Source organism: Antechinus flavipes, chromosome X, assembly GCF_016432865.1.
Source record: "Antechinus flavipes isolate AdamAnt ecotype Samford, QLD, Australia chromosome X, AdamAnt_v2, whole genome shotgun sequence".
In the NCBI taxonomy this organism is placed as follows: Eukaryota; Metazoa; Chordata; class Mammalia; order Dasyuromorphia; family Dasyuridae; genus Antechinus; species Antechinus flavipes.
Window position 1 is genome coordinate 29,851,493 of NC_067404.1, and position 13,275 is coordinate 29,864,767.

A 13,275-nucleotide genomic window follows, 5' to 3' on the forward strand; every position below is an offset into this window, starting at 1 on the left:
TCTGAATCAAGGTAGTGAAACTATGAGGTGAAAGGGAGGAGGATGTGAATGGCAGACAGGGAGGGCAACCTGTGCAAATGTGTGGAGGTGGGAGATGGAATGTTGTATGGAGAGAATAGCGAGCAAACTCATTTGTGTAGACCTTGGGATATATGAAGAGGAGGAACAATTCAGATTATGAAAAACCTTTAAAAGGCCAACCTGAGGGACTTATATTTGATCTAGAAGCGAAATGGAGCCCCAGGATCTTTTTGGGCAGGATGGGTAAGGGGTGACATGGTCAGATCTGCTCTTAGAAAGATGATTTTGACAGCTGGGTGCATTGGCTGAGAGAGGAGAGAATGAATGTAAGGATACAGAATAGGAGGCTATTGCAGTAATCCAGATGAGAGGTAATAATGGGCACCTGAACTAAGGCAGGAGCAGTGAGATGGAAGGTGGGAGGAGGAGTCAATGGGAGATGTAGGAGGGAATGGTTTTGAAGGAAAGAGAATAAATTCTGTTTTGGACATCTTTAAGATGTCTACAGGATATCTAATTAGGAATATACAATGGGTGGGTGGTTGATGATGCAGGAACAAAATGATAGGAGAGAGGCAGAGACAAGGACATGCAGAGAGACAGAGAAAGAGAAAGAGACAGAGAGACAAAATCTACTTAGTGAAATGGAAAAAGCATGTAACTCATTAAAAGATAGATTTGATATAATGGAAAAAGAAAGCAACTCCCAGAAAAATAGAATTTGTGAAACAGAAAAAGAAAATAACTCCTCAAAAAACAGAATTTGTGAAATGGAAAAAAAATTCCATAGAACAAAACAACACATTTAAAATTTCAACTGGACAAATACAAAAAGAAGTAAAAGAAATAAATGGAGAAAATAATTCACTAAAATTCAGAACTGAACAAATGGAAATGAATGACTCAATGAGACAACAAGAATCAGTCAAGCAAAACCAAAAAAAAGAGAAAAAATAGGAAAAAATGTAAAATACCTAATTGGGAAAACAACCAATCTGGAAAATAGATCTAAAAGAGACAATCTAAGGATAATTGGACTCCTGAAATACATGATGAAAAAAAGAGCCTAGACACTATCTTTCAGGAAATCATCAAAGAGAACTGCCCAGATATCATGGAATCAGAAAGTAAAATGCCTATTGAAAGAATTCACCAAAGGCCTCCTAAAAGAGACCCCAAAATTAAAACCCCAAGGAATATCGTGGCTAAATTTGAGAACTATCAGACCAAGGAAAAATATTACAAGCAGCCAGAAAGAAACAAATCAAATACCAAGGAGCTACAATAAGGGTTACTTAGGATCTAGCACCTTTCATATTAAAGGACCGAAGGGCCTGGAATCTGATACTCCAAAAGGCAAAGGAACTTGAAATGCAGACAAGAATAAAGTGCCCTGCTAAACTGAGCATTTTCTTTCAGGGAAGAAGATGGACATTCAATAAAACTGGTGAATCCCATTTATTTTTGAAAAAAAGACCAGAGCTAAACAAAAAATTTGACCTCCAAATATAGAATTCAAGAGAAGCATAAAAAGGTAAAAAGAAAAAAAAAACTCGAGAATTGTGTTACTGTTATGGGTATACATTGAGAATACATGTATAATCTGATTTTACTGTTATAATATAAAAAAGAAACTAGAGTGGAAAGGAGATTGTAACAGAAAGAAAGGGGGAAAGTGGAGGTAAAATGAGGGAAATTATATCTCAGGAAGAGGCAAAGAAAACATATTATAATTGAGGGAAAGTAGGGAGGGTGATAAATATTTGTGAATCTTACTCTCATCAGATTTGGCCCACAAAAAAGAATATTAGATATATTCTAATCTAATAAGAGAAACATCTCTTATCTTATAGAAAAGTGGGAGGGGAAAGGAGAAAAGGGAAGGGGTAGGCTAAATAGAAGGGGAAAGAGAAAGAGTAGGGGAAAGTTATAAGAAAGGGGGAGGGTCTCTAAAGGGGGAGGACTGTGAGGCAAGTAGTGCTCATAAGTAAAATACTGGGGAGGAGGGAAAGGGGAAAAGGAAAGAGAAAAGGATAATTTGGGTTAATAAGATGGCAGAAAATATAGAGTTAGTAGTTTTAACTCTAAATATGAATAGGGTGAATTCTCCCATAAAACATAAGTAAATAGCAGACTGGATTAAAAGCCAGAATCCTACAATATGTTGTTTACAAAAAACACATTTGAAGCAGGGTAATACATACAGAGTAAAGGTAAAAGGCTGGAGTAGAATCTACTATGCTTCAGGTGAAGTAAAAAAAAAAAAAAAAAGAAAGCGGGGGTAGCCATCCTGATCTCAGATCAAGCAAAAGCAAAAATTGATCTAATTAAAAGAAATAAGGAAGGAAACTATATCTTGCTAAAAGGTACTATAGATAATGAAGCAATATCAATATTAAACATATATGCACCAAGTAGCATATTAGCATCTAAATTCCTAAAGGAGAAGTTAAGAGAGTTAAAAGAAGAAATAGACAGCAAAACTATAACAGAGGGAGATCACAACCTTGCTCTCTCAGAACTAGATAAATCAAACCACAAAATAAATAAGAAAACAGTTAAAGAAGTAAATAGAATACTAGAAAAACTAGTTATGATAGACCTTTGGAGAAAATTGAATGGAGACAGAAAAGAGTGCACTTTCTTCTCGGCAGTTCACGGAACCTATACAAAAATTGACTATATCTTAGGACATAAAGACCTCAAAATCAAATGCAGAAAGGCAGAAATTATAAATGCATTTTTTGAGATCATGATACAATAAAAATTACATTCAATAAAGGGTCAGGAGAAAATAGACCAAAAAGCAATTGGAAACTAAATAATCACGTCCTAAAGAATGAATGGGTGAAACAGCAAATCATAGACAAAATCAATAATTTCATCCAAGAGAATAACAATAATGAGACAACATACCAAAATTTGTGGGATGCAGCCAAATCAGTAATAAGGGGAAATTTTATATCTCTAGATGATATTACTTCATGAAAGAGAGAAAGAGAAGATCAGTGAATTGGGCTTGCAACTAAAAAAGCTAGAAAAAGAACAAATTTTAAAAACCCCAATCAAATACCAAACTTGAAATTCTAAAAATAAAAGTCCATAAAATTGAAACTAAAAAAACTATTGAATTAATAAATAAAACTGAGTTGGTTTCATGAAAAAAACCAACAAAATAGATAAATCTTTAGTTAATTTGATTAGAAAAAGGAAAGAGGAAAATCATTAGTCTTAAAAATGAAAAGGGAGAACTATCCACCAATGAAGAGGAAACTAGAGCAATTACCAGGAGTTATTTTGCCCAATTTTATGCCAATAAATTTGACAAACTAAGTGTAATGGACGAATATCTACAAAAATATAGATTGCCCAGATTAACAGAAGAGGAAATAAATTACTTAAATAATCCCATTTTAGAAAAAGAAATAGAACAAGCTATTAATCAACTCCCTAAGAAAAAAATGGGCCAGATGGATTTACATGTGAATTCTACCAAACATTTAAAGAACAAATAATTCCAATACTATATAAACTATTTTTTTTAAGGGAAAAAAATCCTTTTATGACACAGATACGGTGTTGATAGCTAAACCAGGTAGGGTAAAAACAGAGAAATAAAATTATAGGCCAATTTTCCTAATGAATATTAATGCAAAAATCTTAAATAAAATATTATCAAAGAGATTAAATAAAGTTACCCCCAGGATAATACACTATGACCAAGTAGGATTTATACCAGGAATGCAGGGCTACTTCAATATTAGGAAAACTGTTAGCATAATTAACTATATCAATAACCAAATTAAGAAAAACCATATGATCACCTCAACAGATGCAGAAAAAGCATTTGATAAAATCCAACATCCATTCCTATTAGAAACACTAGAGAGTATAGGAATAAATGGATTTTTCCTTAAAATAGTCACTAGCATCTATTTAAAACCCTCAGCAAGCATCATATGTAATGAGGATAAACTAGAACCATTCTCATTAAGATCAGCAGTAGAACAAGGTTGCCCACTAACACCATTGCTATTCAGTATTGTATTAGAAATGCTAGCCTTGGCAATAAGAGAAGAAAAAGAAATTAAAAGAATTAGAGTAGGTAATGAGGAAACCAAATTATTCTCTTTGCAGATGATATGATGATATACTTAGAGAACCCCAGAGATTCTACTAAAAAGCTATTAGAAATAATCCACAGCTTTAGCAAAGCTGCAGGATACAAAATAAACCCACATAAATTATCAGCATTCTTATACATCACTAACAAAATCCAACAGCAAGAGATACAAAGAGAAATTCCATTTAAAATAACTGTTGATAATATAAAATATTTGGGAATTTATCTATCAAGGGGGTACAATGGCACTCAAGCTAGAATGAATAAGGATTGTGGCAGTAATCCACAGCTGGGATGTGGAAGGAATAAGACAGTGGAGTAAGGAACTCAAGGGTATAATGTAGAACTAGGTTGACATCTGGCATTCACTGCATGACACTGGGGGGTGGCCTGAGCTACTGTTACATCCAATTGTGCTATGTTCCCCACACATTTGTTACCTAATGTCATTTGATCCCCCACTACTCCACAGCAAGTCCTTAATATTTCCCTGATTGATGTTTGATCCTACTCCCTTTAGCAATTTTTTCAAACTTTCCTTTCTTTCCTCAAGTACCCCCCACCATGCAGCCTGACTCCTTCCTCTCAGCAGAGGACCTCACCTCATGACATGCAGATTGAGGACATTCACCGAGAGCACTCTCTCCTCTCCAATTCTACACATCGTCTTCAATCACCCACTGTCTCTTCCTTGTTCCCTTGGCATGTGCTTCTCCTTATGTTTGCTCTAGACATTTGTTCCTTACGTGTGCTTCTCCACATGTACCTTACATATGTACCTATTTTTCGCACTGATAGTGTCTTTGAGGAAAAGTGTGCCCTAGTTTTATGGGGGAAATGTTTTATTCCTACTTTTCTTACTATGTTATTTCATTAAATGCCTTTGTCTTGACCTAATTGTGTCCTCTGGCTGACTAGCAAAAGTAAACACATCAGTTGGGACTCCCGAACTATTATTTTGAGTGGCTACAGACCTACAGAATATCTTGAACTTGGGGTAAACTTGTCTGAGGAACCCACTGTACTAGTTGGGGAGTGTCCCAAAATGCTACACCTTAAATGTGCCAAATAAAATTCAATTGTACTGTATGACCTACCCTTTGCATTACACAGGGCATTTTTCTGTTTCATTCTTTTTGCCAAGCATGGGCAGCAACCTCTCTCTCCCCTCCCCTTCCCTTGGGTTTCCATTTCACTCTCCCTTTTTCTTCTTCTCCCTTTCCCCTCCTCCAGTTCTCATTTTCTTTGCCCTGGCCCGGTCCTTCAGAAGGAAGGACAAAGATGTTTGAGGTAGGTCTTTTTTTGGGTCCCTCAGGAGATAAGGAGCTCCCTGTCCTTGGAGAGTGTAAGATTGAACAAGGCTTCATATACTGCTGGGGATCTTAAAGACAGAGATGAATCCTTGAGATGCTTCTTTCAGTCTTCAAAGGTGTTTTTGCACAGAGTAGTCTAAGATTAACTATAAGGGTCATTGCAGTGTGATATCAACAGAAGAATGCCTTCCATCTCCCATAATCCACTTGCTAAGCAAACCTCAGCATGTGGAAATTTGGAATGCCAATAGCTGGGAAGATGGATCTGTGTCTCAATTCCTTAGATGCTCCATCTCCCTCTCTGGAGGAAGTAGTCCAGGTCAGATTGGTTTGACCTGCCTCCACATTGCCATAATAACTCTCCCTTTCCATCGACAGAAGTAAAATGGAGTGCAAATTGTGGATTTTGCCACAAACTTCCCAAACTAATGGAAAGACACTCCATGTCCTGAGTCTCCTTTTATGACGGGATAGAACTATCTGTTAATCTAGGGCTGCTGAAGAGATGTTTCTTTTTCCTCTTCCATCTTGGTGGTTGGGTCTGAATCTTAAGAAGCTGGGTTGCTGACAGGAATGTGGCAGGATAACTCTCCGTGTCTTCCAATAAATCATTTAGTAAGCATGGGGGTCCTTTTTCAGGTATAGATTGGGATATGTGATGGCTGGGTTGTCTTTCTAACAATGAAGTTGTAGGATTCTGAAGTCCATGATTTTGTGAAACCTACAAACAGCCCAAGGATGCTGTATGTGGAACTGTAATGTCAAGGGGGATAGTTTAATGTAACTCTGAGTTTCAATTATATCTTAAGAATTTTCAAACTGTTAAGAGGGTTTGCCTCTAAAAAGCCATTGCTGCCTTTCCTGTGAGATTCAGGTTGGAGTCTGGGAGTATCTTCTTGGAACTATAAAGGTAGGTAAACAATAAGAAACTGGGGCAATGGTATGGTTTTCCATGGTTCTCTACCAGATATTAGTGTGCTTGTATCAATTTTTATTCCCTGCCCTGCTCTGCTATATACCAACATCATTGATCATATAACTTCTAAAAACTCTAGCAAAAACTCTCACAAACCTTAACGTACCATAAACCTTAACAGTAAGTTCAACCCAATCAGTTCCAATAGAGCAGTAATAAACTGAACCGGCTACAACCCAGGGAAAGAACTCTGGGAGATGACTAGGAACCACTACATAGAATTCCCAATCCCTCTATTTTTGTCTGCCTGCATTTTTGATTTCCTTCACAGGCTAATTGTACACTGTTTCAAAGTCCGATTCTTTTTGTACAGCAAAATAACTGTTTGGACATGTATACATATATTGTATTTAACTTATATTTTAACATATTTAACATATATTGGTCAACCTGCCATCTGGGGGAGGGGATGGGGGAAGGAGGGAAAAAGTTGGAACAAAAGGATTTGCAACTGTCAATGCTGAAAAATTACCCATGCATATATCTTGTAAATAAAAAGCTATAATAATAATATATTTTTTTAAAAAAACAGTAAGTTCAAAATGGCTGAAGTGGAGAAATCTTTGCCATATAAGGAACAGAGGTAATCACAAAAGATAAAAAAAGGTCATGTCAAATATATAAAATTTTAAAACTTTTGCATGAATAAAATAAAAAAGGCAATCTTTGACTAAGAAAAATGTTTGTATCAAATATCTCTAAAGATATCAATCTAAGATATATGGAGAATTCACACACACACACACAAGAGCCATTGGATAAGTGGTCAAAGGATATGAACAAATAATTCTTAAAATAATTGCAAAATAGATTTTCACTTTTTTGTTGTTGTTTGCTTGTTTTTTTTTTCTTTTCTCATGTTTTTTCACTTTGGATCTGATTTTTCTTGTGTAACATGATGATTACGGAAATATGTTTAGAAGAAGCGCACATGTTTAACATATCGGATTGCTTGCTGTCTTGGGGAGGGGGTGAGAGAGGAAGAAAAATGTGGAATACGAGGTTTTGCAAAGGTGAATGCTGAAAACTACCTTAACACGTATTTGGAAAAATGAAATACTATCCAAAATAATTGCAAAGTATTAATCAAAGATTGTTCCAAATCATTAATAAAAAGACAATTGCAAATAAGAACACCTCCATAGTTTCACACAACACCCCCCCCCCCCGCCCCAAACTGGCTAAAATGGGAACAATCAATATTGGGAGCGCAGAGGAAACATAAGCACATTAATGATCTGTGAATTAGTCCTATCCTTCTGAAAACCAATTTGAAATTATGCTTTACAAAGAAACTAAAATGTCCTTTGAGCCATGCTGCTAGGAATATAACCCAAAGGATGTCAAAGATAGGTCCCATAATACACCTAAATTTTCCTAGCAGAACTTCTTATGGTAAGAACTAGAAACAAAGCAGGTGGCCATCAATTGGGAAATGGATGAACAAATTATGGTCTATGAATAGAATGGAATATTACAATGTTGTAAAAAAAAAAAAAACAAATGTGAAGAATTAGAAGCAGCATGGCAAAATCAGTAGGCAGGAAAACTCTATAAACCATGGCTACGACAATGTGAATAGGAAGCACAATAACAACTCTGAAACACTGTTGCATCTTCTAGTGATCAAGCTCAGAAGTGTTAGAAAATGCTCCTTCCTGCCGTAGGTGGAGTGGATATGCAATAGTTGACAGATACTATCGAGCTTAGTAATGTGCAGATTGATTTTTCTGAACTGCTTTCTTTTTCTCTTTTCTTATTTTATTTTCTTCTTTTTAAAAAAATCTTTGTTGCAAGGGATGGTCCTATGAATAGGGGAGAAGAGATGAATATGTGTAGAAATGAAAAAAAAAACCCAAAAGGTATCAATAAAAATTTAATATTTAAAGTTGAAATGTGAGAACTCATCTCTGTATCCCTAATTACCATTTTTCTCAAGTTATTAGCAAGATAAAAGTTAAAGAATTTGTAATTTGTGATACAGGTAAGGAAATTGTAAGGCCATGTAGTGGAAGAGGTAGAATTTGAATCTAGTTTCTTTTCCTCCGAATTCACTGTTCTATCCACTATAGCACAGTGTTATTCTGTACAGCTCTTATGAGCCGTGAGTTCTGAGCCCAGCTCTCAGACTTGCTTTAAATCCCATGTCTCCCCATTCAGAGTCTCCGGCTCTTTTCTCTATACTACATTCTCCCTTGCTCTCTCTTATTTTTTTAAGCCTATCGGAAATAATCCATTTCTAGTCCAAAAATCTAGGATACCAGAAAATCTTCCCTGGAACAAATCTTAGTCACTTCTTTGATCTTGGGTGGTGCCCTTTGACCAGAATCTGGGCCAATATCTGTATTGGACTACCGCCAAGAAACACGGCTGGATGGAAATTGAGGGGAATCTTTTGAAAATTTTGTCTCCGGTTTTTCAAAAGAAAGTACTGGATTATACTTGTCAGGGGCTCTTAATCTGAGACCTGTGAACTGATTTGGGGTGGGGGGGAAAGATCATTTGATAACTATTTTAAATAACTAGCTTCCTTTGTAATCTTATGTATGTTATGTACTTTAAAAACCATATTTTGAAAAGATATGAGAAGACATGAATTTCTCAAAGGGTCCAGGACACCAAAAACAGTCGGAACTTCTAGCTCAAGTTCAGGACCTCCCAGCATTCCACGAACACTCTCTGAGCATAATCATTGTTTGATCACTGGCTAGGAACGATTCCATTAAGTATTCTGGGATGCTGGTCTGTGAGGTTGATTCCTTTATATAATTGTCCAAGATGAATATCTGTCTCCGGTGGCCTTATCTCCTTGGTTGGATTCTATAGCAATAGGAAAAGCACTGCACACTAAGATGAGCTGTCCTTTGCTAAAGTTAGATGTGCTTTGTGTGCTACCCCACCCAAGGGTGGCATCTGGGGTCCCTGCCCTGTGTCGTTCTCTCTAAAGAGATGTAGGTTTGGGGACCAGCCTTTTTATTCCTTTATTTGTGGCACAGTGGATAGAGAGTGGCCCTCTTAATAGGGAAGTCCTGGATTGGAGTCCTAACTCTGCCACATCTTGGCTAGGAGACCCTTCTTGGGGCCCTTTTACATTGGCGGAAGAAGTTTTCTCCCTGAGAATTCCCTTCGTGAATAAAACTGTACGTCATGTGCAAAAGAAAAAAAATATATATATGTGTGTGTGTGTGTGTGTGTGCGTGTGTGTGTGTGTGTGTGTGTGTTTACAAAGAATCTTCTGGATTTAAAACACTCTTCTAAGGATCCCTTCTATTCATCAGGGTATGCAAGAGTTTGTGCCACAGTATCCTCCTTAGAGAGCCAACTGCCTTTCCCAGGGATCGGTCAGACCTCGTCACGTAGGTACAAAGCTCCTAAAGCTGCAAGATCTCAGAGTGGACCTTGAGGTCCCCAGTGGAGAAGGGACTGAGCTTGTCCCTGGCTGAGCTGGGACCAGAAATCAAGTTTGAAGACATCCCCCCCCCAAGTCCAGCCCAGCTCTCTTTCCCCCAAGCACCAGCCATCCGTTCGCTGGTGTCGGTCTGACTTTTTGCAGTCATGTCTTTATGGAGGGGAAATAGCCACTACAGCTTCAGCAGTCCCTAGGGGGTCTGGGCCCTTAAGTTAGCCATCTTGGAGAGCCCGCCTTGGAGTGCTGAAAACAGCGGAGAGACTCCGGAATTGGGTGAGGGGGCAGCAAGTTGCTGGGAGTCTCTCTCCATTATAAGCACATTCAATAAGAGATGGCTCTTTTGCATGAGGCTCAACTTCTCCCTACTTGGACGGAGTTGGCTTTTCAAGGGGGCTGCCTCCCAAATCAGTGAGAGGGCTTCCAGCTTAGCCTTTTCTCAGGCATGAGAGTCCTGTCCCTTTAGAGTCTGCCTGGCAGGATCTCTCAACATGACCCACAGAGGCACACAGAGCAGAGCAGCCTTTGGTTTCAGCTTTCTCTTGTGCACAGAATTGAGAGCCGTTAGCTTCTCTCCCAGGGTTCAAGAGCCATTTGTCTGCTTTTTTTGGGTCACCATTCTCAGTGGGAAGAAAAAAATTCTTCCCACCTCTGTTACCCTACAAACATCAAAGGGACTCAGATAATTTCCTTCCTTGCCACCCCCCTCCCACCTCCTTGTGCATCTGCTTCTATTAGCTTCAAATTTCTGTTCATTTCCTATTAGGTACATCAACTTTGAACTTGAAAGTCATGGCCAGTTTGCTGCTTCAGCTGGAACTTTCAGAGGCCCCCCTGGTGTGATGACCTTGGGAAGTTCTTTAACCTATGTGGGCTTCGGTTTTCTGATCTAGAAAATGAGAGATGTGGACTAAATCATCTCCCAGACCTTGTCGACTGATCTGATCATATGAAATTGGGGCAAGTTACTCTAATTCTGGCTTTCGATTTTCTTATAATTAAGAAAATGGATGGGTTATCCACTGAGATTCCTTCCAGCTTTATGCCAGGGGTTCCTACCTGTGAGCACTGGCTCTAAAGTCAGGAGGAGACCTGAGTTCAAATCCGACCTTCCTAGCTGTGTGACCCTGGGCAAATCACATAACCCCAACTGCTTCACAAAAAAGGAAACAAACAAACAAACAAACAAAAACCCACATAGGCACAATCTAAATTAGCCTATGGTCTGTGAGCTTGTTTAAAAAAAATATCCACATTTTGATCATTGTTTTTTAATATATTTATTTTCCTTTGGACTTGATTTTTATATATTTAAAATGTGATTCTTCATGAGATTGACTGCTGAGGTCCATGACACACACAAAAAAGATTAAAGGCCCCTCACTTAGATTTCTGTGTCTACACTCTTTTTTTTTTAATATATATTTTTTAAAGATTAAAGGCCCCTCACTTAGATTTCTGTGTCTACACTCTTTTTTTTAATATATATTTTTTAAATTTTTGTTTTTTCTACTGGGCTTATATCCCAAAGAACTGTGTCTACACTCTTAAGCAAGTTAATTCACATCTGTGTGCTCGGTTTCCTTATCTTTAAATGAAGGAGTTAGATTAGCTGGCTTCTAAGGTTCCTTTCTCAGATTCTGTGACTTTGACAAGTTACTTCACGTATGGGATCTCGGTTTCCTCACAAGATGAAGAGGGTTGGGACCTTCCTAGCCCTAAATCTGGAATCCTAAGATATATTTGCCTACCTCGCTCCCCGAGGGCGCCCAGGGGAGGAAAACCTTTGGGGTGGTACCCAAGGGCACTGTAACCCCCACCTAGTCTTTCGGTGCTATAGGAAGGCAGATGGCCCCCCAAGCTGTGCCAACCCGCAGGGACAATTTAGGCTAATGTCCCACGAAGCCTCCGCCCCCCCCCCTCCCCGTCCCACCCCACTCCGACTCCTTCTCTCTTCTGGTTCCCAACCTGGAGCCTGTCTTTGAGGGCTTTTGGTAACTATTTTGAGAGCTGCATTTCCACGGAGCTGATTGGCTCCGTGATCGAACGGACATTAGCCGCTGCGTCTCGAGCCGGTTTTCTGAGAGAGGGTCCCGAAATCCGCCCCGCGCGGCCCCAAGTGCGGACGCCCAATCGCAAGCCGGGAAGGCGCGCCGGGAGGGTGCGACTCACCGCCCCGCGCTCGCTCCCCGTCCCGGCCGAGGGAGAGGCCTCCCACCTTTCCTCCCTCCCTTCCTCCCTCCTCCCTTCCTCCCCCTCGGCTCGGCCGGCCGGGCTGAGCGGCTCGCCTACCTGTGGAAGAAGAGCAGAATGGACAGCATGGTCTGGTCGATGTTGCGGTTGCAGATGCCCTCGTTGAGCAGGTAGCAGGGGTCGCGGACCACCGGCTCCAGGGAGTCCTGGCGCATGATCCGGTTGAGCTTGTCGGCGTTCAGGTTCGCGAACAGCAGCTGTTCCCGGAGCTGCCGAAAGTTGCTCACGCTGGGGCTGGCCGGGGCGCCCCCGCTGCCCTCGCTGCCGCCGCCAGCCTCCTGCCCGCTGCGGCTGGCCAGGTCCAGGCAGCAGGTGCAGCAGTCCAGCCCCACAGGTGAGGGGAGGGCCATCGCGTCTCGCTCGAGGCCGGCTCGGGACGGAGCGGCTCCCGGAGGGTCCCCGAAGGACACCCCGGCTGCTCGGATTGCCTTGGGGCGCTGGGCTCGCGGGGACCCAACTCGGTGTCCGGCGGAGCCGGGTGTCCGGGGCCGGCTTCCTGCTGCGACTGCCGCTGCCGCCGCCGCTACCCCTGCGGCTGCCCAGTGGTGGTGCCACAGCCCCCAGTCAGACAGCCCAAGTTTCTCAACTTAACACCCGGACTCGGGATTGGACCTGTAGCAGCAGTGGGAAGACTCCCGGGAGCGGCTGGGGAGGGGGAGGGGGCGGGGACGGGGGCGGGGGTGGGGTGGAGCAGGAGAGAAGGAGAGTCTGAGGGGAAGCCTCTTTCGTCCCTCCTAGGTCCAGGCAAAGAGAGCGAGCGACACAGAGAGACAGACAGACACAGACAGAAACAGAGAGAGACGGAGAAAGAGACAGACACACACACACAGAGACAGAGAGGGAGAGAAACTGAGACAGAGACAGACAGAAAGAGAGAGAGAGAGAGACGAAGAGACAGACAGAGACAGAACGAAACAGAGAGACCGAGACGGAGATGGAGACGAAGACCGAGACTGCGATCGAGACAGAGAGACGAGAGACAGAGACAGAATGATCCGAGTGATCCAGAGAGAGCCCGAGAGACAGGGAGAGAGCGCGGGAGAGAGCGCTGTACACTGCGGAACCACCAGAGGTCTATGACAGCATGTAAATCACTCCTGGAGGGCAGGAAGAAAGTTAGCAGCAGCTGTTCATAGGTCCCTTGACCCGGGGCGAAGCCCAGAGCCCCGCACGAACACCAGCC

General features: G+C 41.1%; 1 protein-coding gene across 1 annotated transcript in view; it reads right to left on the bottom strand.

Annotated features, from left to right (window-relative positions):
* The window catches only part of TSC22D3 (TSC22 domain family member 3), an 84,251-nt gene extending 71,544 nt beyond the window's left edge, over nucleotides 1-12,707 (bottom strand). The window contains exon 1 of the mRNA XM_051968705.1: nucleotides 12,132-12,707. Within this exon, the coding sequence (XP_051824665.1) occupies nucleotides 12,132-12,442 (311 nt within the window). The 5' untranslated portion in view covers nucleotides 12,443-12,707. The remainder of the gene's footprint in view (nucleotides 1-12,131) is intronic.
* Between the last annotated feature and the right edge of the window lie 568 nt (nucleotides 12,708-13,275).